The following is a 27,721-nucleotide window of genomic DNA, read 5'->3' as shown; positions in this document are numbered from 1 at the left end:
CGCCAAGCGGCCGCAACGCAAGCAGAGAGCTCTCCTACAAAACGGCTAACGGTACTGTGAGTGGATGTGAATCGTTTCGTTTCGTCTCCGTCTCCGTGTGTTTCTCGTCTCTCGTTTTACTTTTCGGCTATCCACCGATATACATATACAATTTTTTTTTTGCTCTTTCGCACTTCGTCGTTCATTGATCGTCTCGTCGCAGCATCCAATTCACCAATATCGTGCACCTGTGTGAGGTGTGTGTTTCTGTGGCACGTGTGTGTGTGTGTGTGCGACTCTTTTTTTATGTGTGCGTTTGTTTGTGTTTTAGAGTGAAATGGAATTTGTTGAATGTTAATTGCACGCAGCAGGCTGCCGGCAAACACCAGCAACAGCACCAGCACCAGCACCAGCAGCAGCAGGAGAAAATCGTTGATAAATAGACAATAAAATAAAACAAAGGCCAGAGACGCCGCTTCAATTAGCGTAAGTTTGCAAAAGATGAAACAAAAAATATAAGAAGAAAGAGGAGGAGTGCGAAAAGAGAGGAAAACAATAATCATAAATTGAAAAAGTCATATTTTAAAGCACGTGCAAGGCAGAGCTCTGCCTGCCTCCAATCTCAAATCAACCGGCGCTTAGCTGGTGGATGATGTTTGAGTCCTGCATCCTGCATCCCCTTACACAGCAATGGTTTAAGCAATGGTTTGAGTACTGTATTTGTTGATCTATTACTTACTGTAATCTCCCAAAGAGGATTTCAAACTGATTTGCCAGATCTCACAGTCCTTAAATTTAGAATTACATATTAAATATTTTATATTAAAACTCTTAATCTTCATCACTGACTCTTAAAATTATCCAAGGGCTGGGCATGAAGCTTTTACCTCCTACCTGCCCTGTCCTGCAGTCTCTCAAAAATTCCCTTCAGCTGATTTATCAGCAATCAACAGACTATTGGAGCATATCAATCTACATACAAATGGCAAAATTAAAAACAAAAACAAAAACAGTTGTGCCAAGGAGCTTTTAACTAATATATTTGATCTCGGTGCCAAACTTTAGCTCTCTCTGGCCTGTTCCTGCGCTAAGCTCAATCCTATGCAAATATTCAATGATAAAGAAAAATAGCAAACTGGCCAATGAGAGCTCCTGGCATCCCTTATGTCCATCCCTTTCCACAGTAAGCCCCCAAGCATCGCCATTTACCTGGCTCGGCCGCCACAGCACCACAATTTAAATCGAATTTGGGCCAAGAAAAACCAGCAGCCATACAGCAACGTAAATCTTAAATCTTTAAGCGAGTGAACTTTGTTTTGTAAAAGTCTTGCCAATTGCTTCTTTTACTATTCATTTTTGTTTGAACCGCCACGAAATACTCGTGCAATAACACACAAAACATGGATACATGGATACATGGATACAGAGATACTCAGATACATTGTAGATAACTTTGTGTGGGGCTTTGCTTGCAAACAAATGGACAAAAATGGAAAGTATTTACCTATGAACAATTCACAAGTATGCTAACAACAAACGTACATACATACATACATACATATCTACGTACGTATGTGCATACGTGTGTGCATTTTGTGGCCTTTTTTTACGACTTTGCCCTCAGACCTGAAGCACTTAATGGGCTATTTGGCCCACTGTCGCGTAGTTCTGCCAAAAACGATGCCCTGTCCCAAGTGCGGCTATTCGAAGGGAAATCAAAGAAGTTCCAGAAGAAGTTTACCAAGAACTTTATCCATATTTTGTACCAAAGAACTTGCTAAGCACATAGAAAATGTTTTCTTTCTTTAAAATCACAGTTAACAACTGTACACATACATATGTACATATGTATTGGCCTTTCCTTGCCTGCCACGTAACCTTTGTTAAGGCTATCCTACATATTTAAGATTGTAATCCTTCCATATGTATAATATGATCAATTATCCGAGTTAACTTTGCTAAAAACAAAAGTTTCTTGAACGAAACCTCAATCAGTTACTAGGAAATATTTGATTTGGCCTTTCGGCGGTTTTTTTTTACAGCATAGCGATTTCCTCAACCCCATTTGACACCCATTTTCGATTTGAATTTACACATACATTTTTCATAATTGAGTTGCATACATTTTTGGATTTTGGAATTTGGATTCCATCGTTGGGTTGCATAAGTCGGCAGTCGCCAGTCGCCAGTCCCCCACACGACTGCTGGGCACACGCACGCCACACGCGTACTGCAATATTTGGAGTACTCGTATTTATGCGATAATTGCAGGAAGTGCAGCCACAGTCGCAGCCACAGCCACAGCCGCACCAAATGTGTTGCATGCAGCGAAAGTTTTTCCTTGAAGCGCGCATATTATAAATAATAATCAATGCGAAACGAAAACAAGAAAATTGCAAGCAGGCCAAAAAAGATAAACACACACAGACACACAAGACGAGGGACAGAGTGGGAAACTGCTGCTGCCCACTGGCTAATTGAAAGTGAAAGGGGGAACAAAACGCAGACGTAGACGCTTTCGCCCCGCCCCGCCACCAGCCGCAGCAATCCCAATCCCAATCGCAATACGAACCAACGCGACTTCCATCTAATGATATGCCCAACTCCAGCTCCAGCTACAGCTTCAAAATTTATTTCCTCGGAATGGGGCAAGTGCTTGGGCTTAGGCCAGCATCAATTTTCGTATACCCTGACCATAGGAGGGTATGCTTGGACAACTCAAGCAGCCAATTTGCCCTCAAATGTATGCCCATGTGCAGGAATGTTTTTGTAACAATATCTACGCACATATGTGCATGCAACTCCCTTAGAACTTGGTCTTAAATTGTTTCAGAGTAAACTCGGATTCGCTCAGATCGAATCAATAGATTATCCTGGCTTGAGAGGGTATCAAAAGTTTCGGTTTCTTGTTTTGCGATTTGTTTGGTTTCGTTTTGAGTGCGCCAGAGACTTGTGCCCGCCTATTTCATAAGCCAAGGCATAAATTGGCCAGTTAACTGTGGGTACGAGTGGTAGTGGCTGCCACCAGCAGCTGCATGCCGCGTGCGTTGCACTCGTTTTCAAAGTGCGTAATCCACTTCAGCAGCACAACACACCGGATCACACCGGACCACACCGTGCCACTCCAATCAACTGCAATCCATTGCATTCCCCTCCACACTCCATCGATCTCCAGCTCTCTCTCCCCAGTCTGCTCTCCTTGCGTTTTGCGTTCGTTTGTCTTTGGCAGCGTGCAATTATTTTCGTATGAAGTCATTTCAAATGTTAATTTCAACGACAACAGCGACGGCGACGACCTTGCCTTGCCTTGCCTTGCCCGCCTTAATTGTACCCACAGAGATCGAGGAACGCGGCTTGCCGAACGACAGGGTGGACAGGGGGAGAGGAGATCGGGTAATGCGAATCGAATGTGAATGCGTGCAATGATTGTTGTTCAACCAGATCAGACACCCGGGGAGGGGCGGCCACGGGGCTCCGAATGTTAAGCGAGTTGTTATTCCAATGCGATAAATTTATACAATAAGATTATTATTATTATTTGGAGCGGTATTGATTTGACAAGAATTATATGCTGCAAATTAGATCTTCAGCTAACTAGAAGTGTGCATGAATTGTACTTGGAGATCATCACAGCGTATTTGTAGTTGAATGACAGTTTACAGTAGATGATCTGCACTTTGAAGACACCTTCTCAACCTCTGCTAGAGGTTCAGCTAAGAACGATTCGATTTTCATGCAAGTTGGATACCAGGATGGATCTCCAAAGGACTTACGATCGATCAGTTTTCTCCCTGTAATCAAATGTATACGATTTATATTGTGTTATCAACGCTTTCTGCCCATCTTAAATGACTGCTGGGAAGGAGGATCATTGGACAGCAGTGGAGGAGGCCAAGAGATCGATCCATGATCATGATTCGCCTTAACTTAAGGGGCAAGAGGAGCAGCATTCGCTTGGCCTTGGTCTCGTCAGTTGGGGGATGACGTGAGGAGACTCGCTATACTGGTACGATCATCATTAGCAGCTGCTCCATGGATCCGTTTTGGGCTGTCAATCGATCAGTGATCAATAGGTGAAATACCTAGTCCATGGAATTCCAAATTAAATATTGTTGAAAGCTTAACCCATCCGCGAGGCTACGGCTGCGCAGCAATTAAAAGACAAACTTCTGATGATCTGTGGAATATTTTTCGCTTACGTTTTAATCAACAAAAATAATAATAGCGGCGAGGTCCACAGCACAGGTGATTGTCATTGACGAGAAATCCCCAAAATAAACACAAAGTTAAAAAAAGTCGAACGAGAGAGAGAGAGAGGAGCCGGGGAGCCAGGCCCAAAAATTAACAGCCAGGCACTAAATTCCACAGCAAAGCAAACAGAAATCGAGGGGAAAAAAGCCGAAACTATTGCATTGGGCTGGCTGGCTGGTCACATTTTTGAAGGCTGCTCTTAACCCATTGTTGGCCAACACCAAAACATGAGAAGAAAAGAAAATGAAGCCCCCCACCAGCCCGCGCACAAGGCAGACAATGCAAAAATTGTCACTGGGCCACAGGGCGACGAGACGTGTTTGTGGTCGTGATAGATGTGGACATAGCCTCCAAACAGACTCCAAACAGACTCCAAACAAACTCCAAACAGACTTTGACATTTCAACTTTTGTCTGCATTCCGAATGCAGCTCAGCTCAGAGTGTGGTGTGTGTGTGTTAGCCCCCGTCTTGACTTTAACTTCAACTTGCAACCATCATCATGATCAGAGCAGACCCCAGACCCCAGACCCCAACCTCAGAGCTCAGATTCCATACCCCAGACCCCCGATCGTACAATAATTATTCTCATTCCAATTCATTTGTCTGTTCAAATGCCTGCATAAAATTAACTTCAACTCAGGTCGGGGTGCCCAGCCCGGACAAGACCGCCCTCTACTCGTCTCTCCAACGAAGAGATACTGCATTGAGATACTGCATAAATTCCAGTTGCAAGCAAGAGCTCGGATGAGCCCGACCAACTGATACCCAATAGATAAGACTGAACATTTCTGCAGAATTCTGCAACGATAAAGCGTACTGCGAAACAACCATCGATGGAGTTTGGTATCTTTCGATGCAACACGGTCTGAAACGGCTAAAGAAATTGCTATTTCCCAGCCGCATATATACCCCTTGACAGGCGAAACAGTTCTAGCCATAGGAGTTCTTTTTGCTGGTTGCTGTTTGCTGTTTGTTCTTGCTCCTATTGGCAAATGGAGCGCAATTTACTGAAGCAGTTGTCAAGTGAATTGGTCCCACCCGTGGCATACCCCGGGGGGGGCAGCACCCACCTCTCTCTGTAGGTATTTCCCTTTTGTTGGTTCTGAAGAGTGTTTTGCTGCCTGCCGCCTGCTGGCACATGATGATGATGGTGATGATGGTGAGGATGATGCAACATTAGCCGCTATACAATAGCAACTCAAGTGTTGCAAGTTTGTTGCAGTGTCACATTTCACAGTTATTTGTTGCTGTTGCACGTGCTCTTTTGATATTTTAATTTGCTTCGGCTGTCACGGCAGGCGGGGCTTTAATTACCTGAGCTTCAGATGACGGCGCGACGCCAACATGCACCACATCCAATCATACTTTATATGTATGTAATATCAGCAGGAACAGCAGAAACAAACAGCAAAAAAAACATATTGCGTGGGGGCAGCAGGAAACGCTGGCAGTCAAGCAACACCACCACCACCATCATCGTCATCGTCGTTGTCATCATCATGATCATCCCAAGAAACTGCATCTCCACTCCACTGCACTCCACCTGATCTCGTGTCTTTGTCCGGGCTACTCGTCTATAGCCATCAGAGTCAGGCAGGCAGTCAGGCAGGGCAGTCAATCAGTCAGTTAGTCAGTTAGCCAGTTAGTCACCCAGTCAATGTTGTGGGAGTTTTCACATGCCACAAACATTTGTTTGTCTCCGTTTGCCCCAAAATAACAAGTGCCAAGCCGAGAGAGACCACCTGCTGCCTGTTGCTGTTGCTGCTGGCAGCTGCCACATTATGCAACTCGTTTGGGCTCTGTCAAGAGTTCTATAAAAGGGGAGGGGGTAATGCTAAATAATTACTTCAATTCAGTTTCATTTCATGTTCGCTTTATTGTCCGATTGGAAGCGAAAGCATTCCAATTGAGTGAGAATAAAGTAGAGAGAATGAGTGAATAGAATCCCCCCGCGAATGCTCGTTCCTTTAGGGAATTCTGCTCCTTGGAACTTGCCACTGGGAGCCAAGCAAGTGGAGCCCCAAAATACTGGTGCTGTTGTGCAACTTGTATCCATTTTGGAACCCCTGGAAATAAGATTTAATTTCCAAAGAGCCGCCAATGCGCGCGGCTGTCGTCGCAGCTGGCTCACAAAACTGTCTGCCTGTCTGCCTGTCCGCCCGTCTGCCTGCCTCAATGCATAATTTAAGCCAACACACATTCCATTCGATTCCATTCGATTCGATTCGTTTCGATTCCATTCCCCATTTGGCTGAAAAGCTGTCATAACTTTGATCAAAATTTATAATTTACAAATTTCCCGCTAAGTGTTGGGGAAGGGGGCGTGGTCAGCTAATGAAATACGAAACCCAAACCCAAACCCAAACCCAAACCCAAACGCGAATGCAGTCGGCAAATAATTAGCAAATCAAATTGCTGGGATCGCGGATTGCCCAATGCCACGTCCACGTCCCTCCATGGCGCATGCCACCGACAGCCGTAAAACATTTCGAAAAAGTGTAATTTAAGTTTGGGTCTGGGCTTTGGTTTTGGTTTTGGCTTTGGTTCCGCTGGAAAAGGCAGAGAGGCGCCAGAGCCCCAACCAAATCGATGATAATATGAGGAAATCCTATATCCATGTCTATATCTATATCTTTGGCGGAGCATCAATTAACAAATTAAAAAATTAAAAAATAGTTGGGCAAAGGCTGTTGTCGGGCTCGTCGCTCAACTTGCGACCGAAAACACGAATCAGGTGAGACAGGGAGCCAAGTGAAAGTGTTGGGCCACTGTTTAGATAGACAGAAAGATAGACAAAGAGAAAGAGTGGGAAGAGTGGGAAGCGAGGGAAGAGTATGCTGACCACAGTTGCTGTCAAACCCCCTGACACTCGGACCTGTACTTCCCCTCCCAATGGCTGAACGGCGCTCTCCATCTCTTGTGTGATGGAATCTCCGCACCAGTGCGAATACTCTCTCCCAGCCACACTTGCAACGTGCAAGCTGCCTCGCTTCTACGCGTACTTGCGGTTGGAGTTGGAGTTGCGGTTGCAGTTGCCGATGGATGGATGCATTGTCATATTTCGCTTTTCCGTTTGAAGAGATCCAAGAAAAAGGAAGAGGAAGTAGCAGGCTAGCCGCCAGCTGCACTTTGGAATACCTCAGCAAGTTCAAGCCATTTAATTAGGCCCGAAAAACTTCCAATTTGATGATTAACAAATTTGAAGCGAAGAGTGAAAAATAGAATGATCTTTTTCGTCTAACTGGATCGCCAATGAAACCAATGGAAAAAACAACGGCGGAAATTTCACCGACTGATCTGATTTGATCTGTTCGCTGCTTTTCATGGTGGGATCACTTTTCACTCCTCCACATTCAGCTACTGGAAAATTGGCAGCCTTCCGGTTCCTGTTCCGTCTGCCATTTCATCACTCACACCTTTATCCGATATGTCGGAATTGTCTCAGCCACAAAACTCGGCTTGTGGACTATCCTCTGGGATCCTCTCGTTTATGAATGCTCTGCAAAACTCATGCCGGATATTGCACACGCTATCGGGCTGACAGCCTTCCGTCTATTTTGTACTCAGAAAAAGAGCCCAAAGTATACGGCTATATAAAACTTAAAATCTTTCTCCCAAAATTTCCCAAACCGCTTCTTAACAAACATAGAATATATATTTGTATTTAAAACATGGATTGGATTTAGTAGAAGCAGTCACAAATGACCACGCTTCAGTGTTTCCAAAACAGATATCCATTCCAATAAATTCTCCCCTTCCATGTTGGCCTCATTATCATCATTCATGTCCAGCAACATGATTAGCTTGCACAAGAATATATTTTGGTGCTGGATCGCATTCACAACCATTGAAATATTATTAATATTAATATTCATTTAAATTATAAAAGTAAACAAATTTTCCGCCAGAGGGTATTAGCCACCACATTTAATGCAAAAAGAAAAAGGATTGCCAGCATAAAGTATGTTGACTTAAGCGATATCTATCGATGCTTACTACCATGCGACTCTGTAGTTCTCTTAGCTGTCATTACTCTTCGTAATTTTCTTCTTCAATAAAACACCAAAAATATAATCATTCTGCTGTCACTTTTCTCTGGATCAAGTAACAAAGCAAAAATTAATTTATCTGTGCTCATTCCATTCCCGGCAGTCAAAGTGTGAACATTGTGAGAAGAAATAAAATCGAATTCTTAACAAAATTGTTAACTTCAAACTGAACATTGAATATCGCAGGCAAACAAAAACAAAATGTAATTCCCAACACCATTGTTGGCTTGTCAAGTGAAAAAATAATTTTTTTTTCCTCAATTAATTATCCAGCTTTGTCGCAAAATGTCGGACGAGCCCATGGAAGAACTGCCAGGGGTACCAGCGAAAAAGCAGAATAGTCAAATATACTGATGTCCTGAGCCAAAGCGAGCTGGAAGAACTCATAAAGCCAGTGGATGACTCTGACTCTGACGGTGATGATGGGGATGACGATGGGATCTCCAGTTCCCAGCACGAGCGCAACTGCAAAGAGTGGGAGAAGTTGTCAGCATACATCAAAATTCCACACCACTATATCGAACTGATAATGGAATCGAATGGTGTGGAGCTGCCAGCAAACTCCCAGAAATTGGAGTTTTCAATCCGCTCGATTCCGCCCGAGACCGTGCCCATCATGAATGAGGCGCTGGTCTGCGAGGCTGCTTTCCGCCAGGGAACGAAACACTCCACAGAATGGACCCTGGAAACGGATGTGCAGCAACTGGAGGCAGAGCTGAAGAAAGCTCGTGTCACACCATTGACGGATCATCTGTCCAGGTTGACTAAAAGCGGCCGCTACCCGCGCCTTGGAGGAAATCACGACAGTCAGTCGAAGACACTGCTCTCACCGCAAGTTCCAGCGAAAGAATCTCAGAAGAGTCTGCGTCAACGTCGCATAAAAGAGGCTTGCAAGAAGGAAGCACTTCGCCAGTGGCAGCAACTGCAATCGATGAAGAAATAACAAGTCGAATTGGTTCGATTCCTAACTCAAATGTAACCAAAACAAACCAAAAGGTGCCGCAGAGGGGCCCAAGAAATATATTCCAACTGAGTTGGAGATCCCCACAAGCTGACACGAACAGAAGAGACCCGATCGAATACACATATCGTACACCCCCTAAAACACATTAGCCCACACTAGAAAATAATATTGAATATCTGACTTAGCTGCAAGCTTGAGAGCAGCTTTAGCAATGGCTTGGGCAGACACGTTCGTCCTGGGGAATGATGGACGGGGGGCAAAAGCGGCCATTAACAATCTTGATGAATCGAGTGTCCACCATTTCATCCAGAGTGTGACCAATTATCTAACGATGGGGAAGTGTTTCGGGCTGCGAAGTGGAGAAACAGAAGCAACTGAAGCAACATTGCAACAAGCAACCAAAAAGCATTTGAATTCCTTCGCCAAATGTACTTACATCCGCTCTGTCGATTCCCATCTGCTCGAATATCTCAGTCATGTTCTTTGGGCCTTTGGAGCTGATCGAGCATTTCACCGATCACCGATCACCGATCACCGATCAGCCATTGTGCACGACTGTTTTGACTTCAATTCGCGCTTGTTGCATTTTCACTGTTGAATCTGACTCTGAACTTGAATCCACATTGCGATTCGATTCGGATTTACACAAACAAATAATTAATGGAATTTCCAATAATTTTGGAGAGTAAACAGCTGAAGAGGAAAGAACGTTACACTCGAACAATACATCGAGTAGCAAGGAACAACGGCCAGTGCTTCGGCAAGGAGCAATTTGCTTGCTCGATTTCTCTCTCGACGTACGAGTACCCGAGGCTTTCAGTGTCTCTGTTATTTAAGCACAAGTTCGAGCGAGTGTCGATATTTGTTGGGGTTTTTTGTTGCGGTTTTGTGGCTTAAGCGCTTGGGCGGCTTTTGAGTGAAACGGCAGCTGGCTGGGCAGGCCACAAGAGTGTGGGAATCGTTGGCTCGCAGACAGTGGGACCGGGCGACTGGTGGCTGATCCCTAAATCGGCGACAGTCACACCAGCCAACCGCTTTTCCTATGCTAATTGAAGCGCGAGTGGCTGTCTGTGTGTATGGCCAATTATGCCTAATTGCCGCCAAGGCGACAACAGACAACAGCAACACTCAAAATTCAAATGAAAATGAAAAGTGCCACAAATGAGCAGCCGGACAGGGGACAGTGGAAAGCTTTATGCGGCCACTAAGGGGTAATATCAACAGCCAGCCACCAAGAAACGTAAAACGTAAAACTACTAAATACCAACTTTCCAGTGCTGGGGCCCAAACACCAGAAAAAGCTTTGTGGCTGTCTGGCTGTATGGCTTTATGGCATGATTTCCATTTGGTTTTGGTCTATGCAAAACACTCGATTGTCTGTGACCCAGTTCGGTTTTGCAGGCTTCAAGATCCCATTAAATACCAAGCAAATACCAACCGAAGGCGCGTGATGAAGTGCATTCCCCACGGAAGATACAGGTACATACATATACATATGTACAAAGTATGCATTTGAGATTGTGTGGTTTTGTTCGGTTATTTCTATAACCAATAACTTTCTTCGTTTCGGTTGCAAGTGCCAAAGGTTTTATTTAAAGGTTGCTCCCAAATGTTGCAGTGCATGGAAATCCATATAAAATTCCACTTCCACTCTTATGCTATGTTCACGTAGTTCAGATTGAGCTAAGACGGCTACCAGATTCTTTTGAATAATTAAATCCATTTCACTTGAATATTTAATATTTAATATTAACTTAATATTTAATATTAACATTATTAATATTTAAAGGTCCACATTTTATTTTGTAAGCAAGTATCCAGTGAATATTATATATATACATATGTACGTATAAATACTTTTATGTACGCTTATGGAAACAGAAATGCACAAAAAATTATTGAAAAATCTTCTGGTGATCGGATATGGATGATCTTCGGTGTAAGTAGCCCTTCCGGTATCCCATCCCAGTTTGGTTATCACTTATCGCTGATCACCTAAACGTGAAACTGACGTTAAAGCACAAATAAACATTTTCAGTAGAGGTAAACGGAACCCATCTTTAGTAGCATAATTCGTTGGAAATTAGTTTCCCAAAAGAAATAAAAATATAGGAAAAATGTCTTTAAAAATGGCAAAGCTGAAGAAACATTGAAAGTGGTAGAAAACTTCAACTTTGGCGCGATATGTCATCCGCTATAGCCATTGTATTAGTATTGAAACGGATCAAATATCATATGAAAGCTCATACAATCTTTCGCGCTTTATAACTCAGACCATCGTTTTTTCTAAGCGGAAATTATGAAAGTGCGCAAAGTAAAATAAAGATTTTGGGAGTTCCGAATACTTTCATAAATGTTACTCAGCTAGGACCACAAAATAATTTCTGCTCGTGCATTTAAACCTTTTAATTTTTCTCACAGTGTAATTGATTTATTGGAATCGAATTTAATTCTTACTTGCTTGAACTTCCATCTAAAAAATCTAAAATATATAAATGTACATAAGTAGGTATGTATGTGTCTATGTATTTATGTATGTATTTATATGCTGCCACTTGCCACTATCAATTTGCCATATCAAATGCCATGCAAGTGACTTGCCTCCATTAGGTATCGGTGCCGGTACCCGAAAAAGCCGCGAAACGAGCACGAACCCACCCGTCAAGTGGTTAGGAGAGCGCGTTAGTGCCTGCTTATGCTTTTGGGCCTGTTTTGTTTTGTTTTGTTTTGATTTGGCTTTCGATTTCTGTTTGGGCTTTTGGTATCTGTTTCGGGTATCTTTTTTCTTAATTGCCAGCCAAGTGCGAACCGGTCCAGTCCGGTCCGACACGACTCGGCTCGGCTCGGCTGCGGTCTGCTCAGAACAATGACAGCCAGCCAGAGGCGGGCAAATGTCAAGGCAGCGGGGCACAGCACTCGCAATGCGAACGGGTTGACAAATGGGGATTGGCTTACCCAAAAGTGGGGGTACTTATCTGTGTAGCTAGAACCATTTGTGCGGCAATTAAGCGACGAAATTGTTGCTCGATGTAGATCAATCAAGGGATCAATTAGTGGCGCAAGCAATCGGTCCGATCTGATCCGATCCGATCCGATAAGTAAGCGAGCGCCTTTCCAAAAGTATTCAAGCCAAAAACAAAAGACTTTGGCAGCGAACCTGCTCTGGCCAGCGGCAATGGGCAAGCATATCTTGAGCCATGAATGGACAGAGGCGGAAACACTTCAAATATATTTGACATATACTCGTATCATATAAATAAATACCCAACTGGATTTTGAAGAGCCACAGAGTCATACATTGGGGTACGGGTACCAATTATTTCAAAGACTAAATTCATATGTGCATACCTCAGTAAAGGAAACATATCCTATTAAAAAATAATACAAATTGTCTAAGCAGCAAACAATATTTCAAATCTAAATTTTTGTCATGAATTAATTTTTGCACAAATATCAACTTTCGTTGAACAAATTTTTTATGTTATTAAGGGGGAGGGGAAAAAAGAGAGAAAAAGGAAAAAGGGGGGGGGGGGGGGGGGGGGGGGGGGGGGGGGGGGGAAAAAAAAAGGGCCCCCCCCCCCCCCCCGGCCCGCGAAGGGGGGGAAAAAGGGGGGGGGGAAAAAAAAAAAAGAAGGAGAGAAAAAAAAAAAAAAAAACCCCCCCCCCCCCCCCAAACCAAACACCGGGGGGGGGGGGGGGGGGGGGGGAAAAAAAAAAAAAAAAAAAAAACCCAAGCCTTTTTCTTTATAAAGAAAATAAATATTTAAAATGTTTAAAGTTTCTCAAATTTGTATATCACCTAACCATATAATAAAATTAGTTATAAGAATCGAACCCACAAGGTTATCTAAAACTCTTAAAAAAACACGTTGCACATACATATATCAATTTTACTGAGGTATACATATATGTACATATGTATGTATGATTTTGAATGCTAAAACGGCAACGATATGGGACCCCCCCTGCCAAGGGTATATCACTTACCTAATAGCCAGGCTCTGCCGCATTAAGGCGGTTCTGTTGAATTGTACTATCCATGGACTACGAAGGCTGACGCCTTGTCTATGCCAGACTTAAACTCAACAGCCATGTAAATGTGTATTTTTCCCACTCCCAGCCCGTCTCTCTATAGTTTGTATTTATTATTTACTTAATTTATTTAGTAATTTATTTATTTAGTCAATAAAAGTGGGAGTCAATTATATTGTGGCATTCTTTAAATTAAATTCAATTTAATGTGAAAATCTTTTATTAAGACATCATTTTTTTTTTTATCTTCACCGGATGAATTTTCAGTTTTTTTTTTCGGTTAATATTCACATTCGAGGCTACAGCCTACATTCCCGCGGGACATATTCAGCTTTTTAAATATAATCCTGCACTCCGTAGATCCTTTTGCTCGTCGAATTTCAAGCTGTCTGTTACATCTTGTTCTCTCTTTCCACAAACCATATTCTATATCTTAGGTAAACGCATGATTTTTGTCAGTGCATAACCCTAGTTCTCCCCTCTGTCTCCCCTCATCCACGCAGCTTGTCAATGAACCAGTGACACCATCATCGGCATCACCATCATTAGCGAGCAGAAACCGAGAGCAGATATGACAGAGACAAGCAGCCACCAAGCAGGCCCCGGCGGGGATTTCAATGGCCGTCACTCGGCCTCGCCGGCACGCACCATAGACTCGCACGACTCCACCACAGGCAGCATGGACACCATTGTGGACCGCAGCCTGAACCGGGAGGAGCTCTTGCAGGTGGCAACCAGCACCATCGAACAGAGCACCAACACCACCAACATGGGGCCAGGCGGCAGCCTGACCAACTCACAGATTGGGATCCTTCAGCGAGACCAGCAGCAGCAGCAGCAGCAGCAGCAGGAGGAGGAGGAGATGCAGCTGCAGGAGCAGGAGCAGGCACGTCAGGATGCCCAGAGTCACATCTATTCGAGTCCCGTCTACGACGAGAAGCCGCCGCCGTTGAAGCTGACGGGGGCCTCCCTGCTCGCCGCTGCCATGGACCTAGACGCAGCCAAGGCCAGGACCAACAGCCAGATCCTGGACGAGGCTAAGAAGCCGAAGCTCATCTCGCACCAGGAGTTCAAGCAACAGCTGGAGGAGGCCATGGCCACGCGCCATCCGGCTCAGGCGGGAACTCTGAGCGCGAAGAGCGCGGCCAACAACACCATCGACTCGCGGATCAGCAAGAAGCAGCGCTGCCCTCCGGAGTTCATCAAGTACAAGGGGGGGTCCGGCGGCAGCGATGGAGGCAGCGGCGATGGGGCCAGCTCCACTCTATCGGCAAAGGCACGCCGCAAGCGACGGGCAAGCAACGAGTGCTGCTCGGCATTCCCGCTCCAGATCGTGCTCGGAACACTGCAGCTCGTCTTGGCCATCTCCCTGGTGGCGCTCGGCTCGCTGCTGATCGTGCGCGAGGCGGCCTTGTCGATGGCCGGCTGCGGCATCTGGACGGGCCTGATCGCGGCCGTCACCGGATCCCTGGGCGTGGTCAGCATGCGCAAGACGCAGACGGCCTTCCTGGCCCTCAGCCTGGTCTGCATTGCCAGCAGCACGCTGGCGCTGGCCATTTCGGGCGTGGGCCTCTCTCGGGACCTCAACCGCATGGCCGAGCAGAAGGGAGAGCAGGTGAGTGCGACAGTCCCACTCTGTCCATTTTGTACGAAACGGAATATGAATCATATGAATTTCCTCCACAGTTTGACCTGATGAATGCCAACAGTGAAGTTTCCGCTGCCTGTGGCTTGATATTCACCTTGTTTTTGCACTTTGTGGTCAGCATTGTGTCAGTCTATCGCTGTGCGCTGCAGATTTGCACCAAGTAAGTCGAGTTTTATTTTGCATTAAGATTTGTATTCGAAATTGCGCGGCAACCAATCGATAGCTTAAACTTATCGGTGGGTGGCTGGCAAAGGCGCCATCTATCGGACTTTTGTCTCAGCTTACATTCAGCAATGGATGGCGCTGGCGAGCGATCGATACAATCGATACTATCGTAATAGTATCGGGCTCAAGTAATTATTAAAATACCATTGAAACCTTTAGGAACTTGTCCATTGTAAAAATTAGATGCCACCTGTCGATTTGCTTACAAATTTGTCTTCGTATTTTATAGCAGCCAATCCAAATATATCAAAAGCGCAGCTCGATACTATCATGATGGTCGCAAAACCGTCGATAGTAGAGGCTAGCAGTAAAATATCGATACTATCGATAGTGCCCTCGATGGTTTGACACCACCTCTGTGATAAGAACCAAAGCACCACAACGGGTATTTTTTATCGTTATCGTCACGGTCACACTGATATTAAAATTAATGTGTAAATAATAGTTTAATCTAGTGATAAGAACCAAAACACCACAAGGGCAGCCACATGAAAGAGCAAACAACAGGCGCCAAGAAAAACCAACAAAATCCAGAGGATTCCCAGTGAAATTGCGTGGAGAAAAGCAAAAAAAAAAAACGAAAAAAGCAACAGCACCAGCAGAGAAGTCAGCAGAGACGCGAGCAGTGGGCAGAGCTCGCGCCTACGCTTCCTACACCTCCACCTCTCGCTATTTCTCTCTCCCACCCTTTTTCTTCATCTACCTCTCTCACTCCCTCTCTGTGCTTGTGTGTGTGTGTGTGTGTGCGCGTGTGTGAGTGTCCGCCTAATGCTGCTCCCACTCGAACAGTCGCAAACGCAACGGAAGTAATAAAAAAAAAAACAAAAAACATAAAGCAACGAAAAGAAATAATTAAACGATACAAGAAAGAAAATACATTGACAGTATTGCTGTTGGCCGAAAGGGAAAAGCGAAAGTCGGAGAAAAAAGCCTCAAGACGCCAGCGAACGTGTCTGCGGAATCGAACGCCAGTAGGGCAGCGAGAGCGACCGTCATGCCACTGGCTGACTCCAACAAGGATCTTCGACAGCAGCAGTTGCAGCAGCAGCAGCTGCAGCCCAACAACAATGTAGCAGCGGCAGCAGCCCCCCCACTGGACAATGCGTCACATGCTGGCAGCCCCAGCGGTAATGGCAGCGGGAACGGCAGCAGCGGCGTGGCAGGGATGGGGCTGCAGCTCCGCCAGCGCATGCAGATCACCTCATCCGGGTGCAGCAGTCTGGCGGTCACTCCCATGGAGCACACGCCCACCGACGAGGAGAGCGGGCCCGTGACAACGGTGACGTCATCGCAGCGACGCCAGCAGCTGCAACAGGTGCAGCAGTCGGCGCTCCAAGCGGCCCTCGAACAGCATCACATCTCACCCACAACCCCAACCCCAGGAGCAAAAGGCGGCGGAGGCCGGGGAGCAGCAGTAAACGAAGCTAAAGCAGGAGTAGCAGCCACAGCCACAGCGACGAGAGGGACAGAAGAAGCGGCAACAGGGGACTCCACATCGAGTGCGGATCGAACGCTATGCCCTCCGCCGGAGCAAATGGAGCTGAGCGACTCGGAGCACTCGTATGGGGGGGCACCGGGCAGCGGGGAGTGCGAGAACGAGTTCGAGCTGCGCGAGGTGGTCAAGGAGGGGCACGACAAGGCGGATCCCTCGCAGTTCGAGCTGCTGCGCGTGCTGGGCGAGGGTAGCTTCGGCAAGGTGTTCCTCGTGCGCAAGATCATTGGCAAGGATGCGGGCACCCTGTACGCGATGAAGGTGCTGAAGAAGGCCACGCTGAAGGTCAAGGATCGCGTGCGCAGCACCAACGAGCGCAAGATCCTGGCCGATGTGGGGCACGCGTTCATTGTGCGGCTGCACTACGCCTTCCAGACGCCCGGCAAGCTCTACCTGATCCTGGACTTTCTGCGCGGCGGCGACCTCTTCACGCGGCTATCCAAGGAGGTCATGTTCACCGAGGAGGACGTCAAGTTCTATCTGGCCGAGCTGGCCCTGGCCATGAACCACCTGCACACGCTGGGCATCATCTACCGCGACCTCAAGCCCGAGAACATCCTGCTGGACGAGCACGGCCACATTGCCCTCACCGACTTCGGGCTCTCCAAGCAGCCCCTCGACGGCTCCAAGACGTACAGCTTCTGCGGCACCGTGGAGTACATGGCCCCGGAGATCGTCAATCGGAAGGGGCACGACTTTGCCGCCGACTGGTGGTCCTTTGGCGTCCTCATGTACGAGATGCTGACGGGCAATCTGCCCTTCCACGGCCAAACGCGGCAGGAGACCATGAACCAGATCCTGCGCTCGAAGCTCGGGATGCCCGAGAACCTATCCCCGGAGGCGCAGTCCCTGCTGAGGGCCCTCTTCAAGCGCAATCCCCAGAACCGGCTGGGCGCCGGCTCGCAGGGCATCCTGGACATCAAGGCCCATTGCTTCTTTGCGACAATCGATTGGGTGCGGCTGGAGAGGAAGCAGGTGCGTCCGCCCTTTATTCCCGCCGTCAGCCGGGACGACGCCTTCTACTTCGATGTGGAGTACACGTCAAAGTCCCCCCGCGACTCCCCCGGCGGCCCCATCTCGGCCTCGGCCCACGAGATCTTCCGGGGATTCAGCTTCGTGGCGCCCGTACTGCTGGAGCCACACGGAACGCCCACCTCCCACAGCTGTTCGAGCAGCGCCAGTCCCCTGCACACGGCCACAGGCTTGGGCATGGGCATGGGCATGGGCATAGGCATAGGCACGGGCACGGGCACCGCCACGGCGATGGGGTCGGGGGGAACGCTGACGAGTGCCACCTCCTGCTCCTCCCTGACCACCACCATGACCACGGGAGCAGCGCCGCGCAGCCTGCCGGGCGTGCTGCCCGGGAACTTCCATGCGGAGTACAACCTGCTGCAGGAGCTGGGGCGCGGCACCTTCTCCGTGTGCCGCCTGTGCGAGCACCGCGCCTCCAAGAAGCACTACGCGGTGAAGATCATCGAGAAGGCGGCGGTGGCGGCTGCCTCGGCCTCCTCCACCTCCGCCGACTGCTGGGAGGAGGTGGAGATCATGCTGCGATACGGCAACCACCCGAACATCGTCACACTCTACTCGGTGTACGAGGACGCGAGCTCCGCCTATCTGGTAATGGAGCTGCTCAAGGGCGGGGAGCTGCTCGACCGCATCCTGGCCGTGGGCCAGATGTGCGAGAGCGAGGCCAGCGCCGTGCTGCGGACCATCGCCTCGTCGGTGGCCTATCTCCACGAGCACGGGGTCGTCCATCGCGACCTCAAGCCCTCGAACATGATCTACGCCAGCATGCGCCAGACCCCGGAGACGCTCAAGCTCTGCGACCTAGGTGAGTGAGGTGAGCCATCTGTAGGGATGCTGCTCGCCGGACCAAAACCAAAACCAAAACTAAAACTAAGACAAAGACAAAGACAAAGACTGAGACTTTTGTTTCGTTGCTCGTTCACCTTAGGCTTCGCCAAGCAGCTGCGGGCGGACAACGGTCTCCTGATGACGCCGTGCTACACGGCCAACTTTGTGGCCCCCGAGGTGCTGAAGCGGCAGGGGTACGACCTGGCGTGCGACATCTGGTCGCTGGGAGTGCTGCTCTACATCATGCTCTCGGGGCGAACGCCCTTCGCCAGCACGCCCAACGACTCGCCGGAAGTGATCCTCAAGCGGATCGGCTCCGGCCACATTGACTTCAGCAGCAGCCGCTGGGCACTGATCAGCGCTCCGGTGAAGGAGCTGCTCCGCCAGATGCTGCACATAGTGCCCGAGAACCGGCCGACTGTGGCGCAGATCCTGGAGCACAGCTGGGTGCGGGATCAGTTTGCCGGGAGTGTCGAGCTGACGGAGTACACCGCGGCGCTGCCACAGCTGTCGCTGGGGGCACAGCAACAGCAGCAGAACCACATCTCGATAGCACTGCGCGGTGCCGTGGACGCCACATTCCGGGCGATTGCCATTCCGCAGGCGGCCAACGTGGGACCCGTGGAGCTGTCGATGCTGGCCAAAAGGCGGGCCAAGGACCGGGCCAATCTGCATTCCTAATCCTGGGCCGCATCGTGGTGCCCACGACGACAGGCCAAGAGGCAGCTAATTCGTTTAGTCTTCACCATATATAGTATTTTGATCCATTGCTGTGCATTTCCCCGTCGCCTGGGCAAGTGGCGTTGCCGCCACATCAACGAGAATGGGAATGGGAATGGGAACGAGAACGGCAATGGAAATGGAAATGGGAATTTGATTGGGAATGGGAATTTGAATGAGAATGGGATTGGGAATGGGAATGGGCATGGCCATGCCCGCGGGCATGCTATAAATCCCCGTCAGCGCTGTCGCAGTGCCAAGCTGCGGCTGGTCTAGATTGGGAGCCAAGACAGGCGTGGCCGGGGGACGGACGGGCAGAAACTCGAAAGTATTTGACTAAAAGTGTTAATTATTTATTTAATATACCTACACACATACATACATATATAAAGAAACCGAAACAAAGAAAAGGAAGTGCAAGGAAAGGAAAGGAGAGGAAAGGAAAGGAAAGGAAGCGAAAGCAAAGAATCATGAACGGAAGAGTCGGAAGAAGGTGTGTCAACTGCTGTGCCAACGGCTTCTCAAAGTGTATCTACATAAATAACTAAACAGATATATACATATACATACATATATGTATATGAATATGTATATTTATATAAAGAATCCCTGTAAATCGAAATGTACGCCTGCGTGGTGTGTGGTGTGTGGTGTGTGATGTGGTGTGGATCGAAGGAGGTGGATTAGAGTGGATCGGAACTATAGGCCTAGTTCCTGCCTGACTCCAGCATTGCTACCTCCCTCCGTACCTCCCTCCTTCCTTCCCCGAACACATCGCCACACACCACAGACAGACAGACGCCCAAGAAGCGCATAAATATTTTTAACTAAATTAATCGTAGCTAAATTTTCCAACATCACCATGTTATTGTTGTTTAAATAATTAATTAAAACGAAAACAAAAACAAAAACAAAAACAAACAAAAAAATAACTAAATAATCAAGAGAAACATTTGTGAAACGCAAAAGAAAAGGCTGGACACCCCAAACCTTTTTGCTACATATTATTAATTATTATTAATAGTAACATTAATATTTGTCGCCAAGAGAGCCACAAAAGCAAAACAAAACAAGAAACCATTAAATATGTGGTAAAAATCGTTGTAAAGCCAAGCAAGCCTTCACCACAAAGGGAGCAACAAGAGAAAGTGTTGCCCAAAATAATTATACTTGGAATGTCAATTTCGCACAAAGACCTAGAACTACTTACAACATATACATACAGCATATAAGCGAGATTATACATGGTATATGTACATTGTACATTGTACATACTATATATCCAACCACATGCCAGTGCGTTTCCAGGCCCCAAGGCCGTCAGTTTAGATCCATTAGCTGTGGGGATAGGAGATAGCAGAGATCAGTGGAGAGCAGACTCGACTGCCTTCAGCTAAGTCGGTCCGACAATCTTTGGCGACTCTCTGTGGCTGAATCTATTCCATAAGTAATTGTATTCGATTGCTTCGTGAGTGGTTAATATCTGTGGTTGGGGGGGATATTACTTTGTTCCACCACTGACATTGATCAGCATCACATCCATATAATAACCAATTGAGTAGCTGTTTTGTCATTTGTTTGCTGAATGTACATAGCGAATGCTAGGCTGAATAGAAACCATTTCGTAAGTGAATGATAATTATGATTGTGATCGGCATGCATTATTCAAGAGATCAGAATACGCCGCCATACGCTAGCTAATTCTGCTTGATCAGGGCTTCTCAGGATCAGGGGTCAGTTCAAGAATCCAATATGCATTACATATAAAATATACATATACATATATGTAGCTGTCATTTATTGTGCGAGATTACCTATAGGCTGGCTATACATATAGTTATATACAAGTAGCACTCCTCAGATGGGATTGCTATCCTTCCGACTTTCAACTGCCTTGCATTTCTGAAACGCAGTCTACAGTCTCTGTAGAGACTGTTTTCACAGCTTCACTGCTTCACAGCTTCAGGTGTTGTCTTCCTGCGATTTTAGTGTCCTGCCTGTGACGCACTGTACCCAAGCGAGGGAAAGCATATGAAGATCTTCTTAGATCTGGTTCAGATTAGAGGAAGCAGGCCTCAGGCCAAATCAAATAAAAACCATTAAAGGAATGGGGCGCTTTTTGCACATGGCATTAATACTCTGTCTGTATCTGTATATAAAGTATCCAACAGAAAGCAGATATACTCGTACTCCGCCAATACAACAAAACAATTGTGATCTTATGAGCCACTTTTCTTTGCGACTTTGTTAGCAATTCAACTTCAATCTTGGCCAAGGAGAACAGCTGGCCAGCAGTGTGAAAATGGAAAAACCTTAAGATATAAACAATAATGATAAATTACAATTAAAAGATATAAATACATACGTACACACATATATAGACCAGATACATGGCTCCAACTGGGGACAGTCTCTTTCAGTCCTAACTATATACACATAGTGATATACGCACACGTATATGCATACAAGCGTACATACAGACATATGTATAATAGATAAAGAAATCCCATATGATCAGGGGCAAACCATAATACATACATACATACATACATATGTACATATATGTATGTATGTATTATGTACCGAGGTATAATGAGAATTTCGAATTCGATTTTCCTGGACTATGTGGATTAAATTAGCTATATGCATGTGTGTGTGTATGTCCGCATGTGTGCATGTGTGTGTGTGTGTGTATTTGTCTTAATAAGATTTTATGCGCTGTGCCACCACTGAACTTACTGCTAACAAAAAACAATAATTGCATACATATGTACATAAATGTATTGTATGTATGTACATCACCATAGAAAATATTAGTTAAAACTTGAAAATTGTTAGAGCAAAAGCCATCCATGGATACGATGGATACGATGGATACGATCAGTGACCCGCCATACGAGGGGAATGATAATGAATGCTTGGGATGGAAATTAGCTAGCTGGAGTACGGGAGGGGGGTTGGTATACAGGAACTAGGAGAAGGAGGATGCAGATCCAGATGAATATAGTTCATAGCTACATATAGGGATTACTGGAGAAGCGAATGATAAAAGTCGGAATAGATATAAAGCTATACGGCTGGACATGCTGAGAATAAAATGTTTTTGATTACGATAATGATAATGATGATGAGAATCATAAATTACTAACGGTTTGTTATAAAATGCTGTGCACACACACAAATTAGACAAGGACAGATGACAGCCCACATAGAAAGAGACAGAGACAGCGTCAAAGACAGAGATAGAGACAGGATCGAGAACGAACCCCAGAGGGAAAGAAAACTAAATGGGACAGCAACTCTCAGAGGAGACCTACATAGATACGTGCTATGAGAGACGTTCTCGGACTCATCCTCGACTCTGGAACTGGAACAACTCCACTCCCCTGAACCCCTGAACCCTGGAACAATCACAATTAGATCTCCCCGCTGACCTTTAGCTCGACCTGGACATCGACAAAAGTTCTAATACGAAAACTTAAGCACACCTAAAGCCATGCATACAAAATACATATACAAACAAACAAACATATATACACACACACACATATATATACATATACATATATATATATATATGGATGCTACATACATATATTTTCTTAGTAGATTTTTACAGCTTCCAGAACTACATACATACATACATACATGTGAAAAGAAAACCCAACAAAATTATTGACAAACATTAAGTGAGCAAAAAACTTTTATTGTAATCGATATCGAAATCGAACGATTCTAAATTATTGTAAAGTTGATTCATTAAAAAACAAAAACGACAAAAAAAAAAACAACTAAAAACTAATAAAAAATTCAAAGTTCTGAATTGTTTTGATCTGGCACCAAAAAGACTGAGTGAATCATTAATATCATTCCCCACAGCACAAGCAACAGCCACGATTGGGAATTTAATGCGGCATACGTATGTACATACATACATCTTATCGCTGCTATTTTGTTATCAATTGAGATTAGGGTTGAGTGATTTGTGTCGCGGGGGACGCTCAAGGGGCGTACATACTCGTCCTCGTACTCGTACATATGTGGGTTCCAGTGGATTATTTGCTTTAGCTCACCGGAACTTTGAATCATTCCATATCTGCAATATCATATCATGTGCTTTACTTAATCCACACTAAACGTTGTTTTCTAGAACATTTATTTACCCATGAAGTGAAGTGGTCAGTCGGTCTGACCTCCTCATTCACATATACTTGAGTTCAGAATCTCTATCCCCCAAACCCTGTGCACATCACCCTCTCTTTTTAACAATAGTTTTATTTTTATTAAATTTAGACTGGGTTTTTATAGATATAGTATATATATATATATTTTATTTTATTGTTATTACGCAGCTTATAATACTAACAAATTTCTGTTTTGTTTGTTTTTCTGCTTTCAATTGGATTCATTGACTTTTGATTTAATTTAATTGCATTATTTTCCACCGTTCTGGGTTGTGTTTTTTTTGTCGTTTTGAACAAACATAAATAGATTCAGTTACAGCAAATTATTGTACAATGCAACGAAGTTATCCGCCCTCCATCCTGTCCAATCTTGTGTACATACGCAAATTATGTATAAACTTGAATGTTCTGAATATGCCTTTTTATGGAGTGTAAAAAAATATACTAGTAGTAATCTGCCAACTGCCAACTGCCACTGCCACTGCCGCTGCATCTGTCTCTGCTTCAGTTTCGTCTCCATTTGAAATATTGCTGTGTGTGTGTGGGGTGTGTGTGTGTGTGTGTGCATGTGTATGATGCATTATATATGTATCCTGTGTGCATGCTCCTTAATGCTTGCCCTTGTTGCTCTTGCGACTGCGTTGCTGTTGCTGTTGCGAAGACTGTGCCTGCTGCTGCTTCTCCTGCGTTAATATTGCTCTCTCCTTCTGCGAGTCGGGTGCCGTAGCAAAAGCTTCTTTATCTGCAGAGAGACAGAGACATAAATACTATTATGGGCAAGGATCAAAAGGGAATGAAATCTGGGTTAATGGCTCACCCGTCGTGCCCGTGCCCGTGCCCGTACCCGTGGAGTGTGAACTCCTCTGGGACTGTTCAGGCGATTCACCTATCTCGACCACCAGAACTTCCTCAGCCTCGGCATGCGGCAGTTTCAACGGCAACGGCATCGACTCTGACTGTATCTGGGCCTTGGCCTCGAGGACCACCACTTCGCCGTCCTCCTCCTCCTCCTCGACGTGGGCTTCCTCAGCAATGACCCCCCCATTAAGCACATTGACCTCCTGGGCCTCTTGGGCCATGTTGGCCTGGGCTTTGCGACGCCGCTTTTCCAGGTCGCGTGTGTAGTTCTGCGTCCACTCGATGTGCTCCTTGTAATACTGATAGACGGGTACGACAATCACCGAGATATCGTCGACGGTGGCAGCCGCCTTGCTGTCTGCGAGCCGCCAGTGGCCGGAGTCGTTTATCTTGCCGCGGGCCCGGGCCACCAGCTCCTGGGCGACCATGGTGTAGCGATGCTTCTCGGTCGGGTATTTGGAGAGCGTTTGGAAGACGGTGCGGGAGACGGCCTCGTTCTCGGACACGTCCCAGAGGCCGTCGGTGGCCATCACAAGCACACCGTAGTCGCCGTCCTGATTGTGCTCGTCCGGGATGCTGACCACCTGGGTGAGATCCCGCTGACGCACATCTGGATGGGGGGTGAGGAATGGCTTGATCTGGATGCCCGTGTTGATGGCCAGCAGCTCGTGGTCGCCAAAGCCGCGGGACACCCCCAGGGTGCCCAGGAGCCGGCTCCTCTTGCCCTCCCCGTTGACCACGGGCATGCGGAGATCGTCGCGAGTGAGCGTCTTGTAGGTCCAGCCTTTCATGGTGCCCTGGCGACAGAGGATGCGCTGGCCCATGTCCTCGATGTGTGGCCGCTTTGCGTACTCCATGGCCACGTACTGATTGGCCATCAGGTGCGGCTTCAGCCGCGCCACATTGAGCAGCCGCTCGCGCTCCGTCTCCGGCGTGTGGTCCGCCGAGAAGGGCACTGGATAGCAGCTCGCCTCCAGCGGATCCGGCTCGATCACAGAATCGTCCTTCGGCTCGGCCGGCGGATTGGCCCGCCGCTGGCAGAGCACAGCCCGACTGTCGCCAGCATTGGCCACGTACATCTTTCCGTCGATAAAGAGCGAAACGCAGGCGGTGCAGCCACCCGCGTCGCGATACCGATTGCTGTCCTGGGCTATCAGTGAGTCCATGCTGAAGAAGGCGCTCTCCAAGGCGCCGATGATCAGCTCGTCCTTGGTCACGCGCCGCTGAAAGTAAATGGGGTGCGGGAATTTCGGATTTAGCCGCCCGTTCTCAACGCTATCCGTGTCCCGCGGCAGCAGCAGCTCGATGCAGTCCACCAGCGTCTCGTGCAGTATGTGATGGAATTGATGGGAGGCGGCCAGGGCGGCCCCGTACCCGGCATGGCCGTCGAAGATGCCAAAGTACGTGTATGGCAGATCGGGATGCTTGTGCTCCGGATCGGACAGAACTTGCCTGCAAATGGGAGCAATGGGAGTTGGGTTGATGACTCACGCACACAAACAAAGCCTTTCGATTGTCGTGACTCACCGGCAGAAGGCGCCCTGGTCCTCGTTCCACTCGGACTTGCCCGAGTTGACGCACTCCGCGTACCCAGTGCCCCACGGCAGCAGATTAATGTCCCGCGGCACGATAATGGGCCGCACATTGTGGTCAGCCGAGGCGCGCAGCTCGTCCGCGGTGAGCAGCTGCAGGAACGGGGGCCGGGCGTACGGGAACTTGTCCGGCATCTGTTGGCTCCCGAACCGCCGATGGTGGTGGTCGCTGCGCTCGCTGCTCGGCAGCGGTGGCAGATCGGGCGCCAATGCCGTCATGAAGCGCTCCTTGAAGTTGCTGAACATGATGGTGGCTGGCCCAGACGGTGGTTGGACAGAGGGTGGGTGGAAGCGGCTGCCCTTTGTGTGTTCTGCTGGTTAGCTTACAGGCTTTCCTCTCCGTGTTCTACTTCTCCTGCTTGTCTCTGCCGCTGGTCTGTGGTTCAGTTGCGTTCTCGCTCACTCCCACTGACGTGGCGAGCTTGCGTTGTTTTTGTTGGGTTTTCACACAGCTGCGAATTAGATTAGTGTGTCAGCGCGATGGGGGGCTGCAGTGGACGCGGGACCCGCTACACGGCACTACCTACATGCAGTGGAACGGCTCGTATAGTCGTTGACAACTCCAAGTTAGTTTTCTATTTTCGTTTTTGCCAGTAAAATAAATCGATTAGAACGTCAGTGTGACCGTTGTCGGGCAGTGGCGAAAATACCAGCCCTCGAACGGTGTTGGCTAACATCACGGCACTAGTGCTGCATAGTTCGTGACTGAACTTGAACTTAATAATTTGAACTTATTTTCTCTTGTATTGCAGATCGGAGCACAGCGAGCTACGCGACGTCATCATTAAGTCAAAGGCCTCGGGCATAGCCCTGGATCAACAGAAGGTGGACCAGTACATCAAGGCCATGTCCCTCAACGGCAGTGAAAAGGTGGGCGTAGAGTAGAGCTTTATTTTTGCTGTCTTTCCAGACCGTTTCGCATGCTTATTCATGATATGTATCTCCCTGCAGGCCAACACCGAGAAGCTGGCGGCCATGTGGATGTACGCCACGCAGATGGGCAGCCTGCCGCCACCTTCGGTGCGCAAGCTGACGCCTCCCTCCCGTTCCATAATGCTCATTCCCTCCACCGCTGGAAGTGGAGTAAGTTGCTCCTTCAATGAATCAAAGTGTGCCTTCTGGCTAACTGTTCCTTGTTCGCCCCCACTCCTTTCAGCTGCCACCGCCGCCGCCCACACGCCTGCCCCCACCCCCGCCTGGCACCGGAGCGGGGCTGCTGCTCCCAGTGCCTCCACTGGCGCCGCATTACAGGGGATGACGCTGCCCTACATGCGACCTGGACCCGGCTCCCTGATCTACGCCCATCCGGCCAGCCTCAGCGGCACCTACCGCACCCACAAGAGCACCAAGTCGGCCGAGCTGAATGGTCAGCGCAGGCGCCGCCGGGCAGGCAAATCGGACGCCAATCGCCGCCAGCGCCGCAAGTCCGAGGCGGACGTCCTCGACGGAGCCCCCAACTTTCAGTACACGGGCCTGGACCGGGCCATAGCCGACAGCTTCCTGGCCCGCCAGGAGCAGTCACAGGCCGGCAGTCACATCGATTACTCCTCGTCAGCGTCCTCGGATCTGTACGGGGGCCAGCGTGCCTCCTCCAAAACGAAGATTGTCTGTCGCGATGTGGTGATGTGAGGAGGAGCACCACCACCACCACCCCCCCTCTCTGTACATATATGTGTAGTCTGTCTGGTGGTCAGGCCTAGGAGCCTGCCCCACCGCTAAAAGGTTTTCACTTGGAATTTCCTTAACCTTTCCCCTCTCCCGTACTAGCTCTAAGCACTTAATCTTTATATATGTACCTATCCACATGTACATATGTATGTACACGTGTATGTAAAGCGATAAATAAAGTTATATATACATATATAA

General features: G+C 47.6%; 3 protein-coding genes across 4 annotated transcripts; 2 read left to right on the top strand and 1 right to left on the bottom strand.

Moving 5' to 3' along the window:
* Nucleotides 1–27,720, top strand: LOC111070447. The gene is given in 7 exon segments (XM_041596169.1): nt 1–465; nt 13,780–14,891; nt 14,963–15,084; nt 26,608–26,725; nt 26,807–26,938; nt 27,012–27,102; nt 27,105–27,720. Coding segments are annotated over 6 exon segments (1,887 nt in total). The 5' UTR covers nt 1–465; nt 13,780–13,847; the 3' UTR covers nt 27,485–27,720.
* On the top strand, nt 15,528–19,339 carry LOC111070445 (ribosomal protein S6 kinase 2 beta). Its single transcript, XM_022360981.2, has 2 exons — nt 15,528–18,478; nt 18,602–19,339. Exons 1-2 carry the CDS (start codon nt 16,144–16,146, stop codon nt 19,180–19,182), a joined length of 2,916 nt encoding a protein of 971 aa, XP_022216673.2. The 5' UTR covers nt 15,528–16,143; the 3' UTR covers nt 19,183–19,339.
* LOC111070446 (protein phosphatase 1H) lies at nt 23,544–26,491 on the bottom strand. 2 transcript variants are annotated; one of them, XM_022360982.2, is made up of 4 exons: nt 26,383–26,491; nt 25,791–26,307; nt 24,223–25,715; nt 23,544–24,147 (listed from the first exon to the last, which is right to left on the bottom strand). In XM_022360982.2, exons 2-4 carry the CDS (start codon nt 26,099–26,101, stop codon nt 24,014–24,016), a joined length of 1,938 nt encoding a protein of 645 aa, XP_022216674.2. In that variant the 5' UTR covers nt 26,102–26,307; nt 26,383–26,491; the 3' UTR covers nt 23,544–24,013. The 2 variants fall into 2 exon arrangements, with proteins under 2 accessions (XP_022216674.2, XP_022216675.2); XM_022360983.2 differs by having other exon boundaries at nt 26,379–26,483.
* Nucleotide 27,721: the final 1 nt, after the last annotated feature.

Source organism: Drosophila obscura, unplaced genomic scaffold, assembly GCF_018151105.1.
Source record: "Drosophila obscura isolate BZ-5 IFL unplaced genomic scaffold, ASM1815110v1 contig_96, whole genome shotgun sequence".
In the NCBI taxonomy this organism is placed as follows: Eukaryota; Metazoa; Arthropoda; class Insecta; order Diptera; family Drosophilidae; genus Drosophila; species Drosophila obscura.
This window is presented reverse-complemented; position numbering and strand designations above follow the sequence as displayed.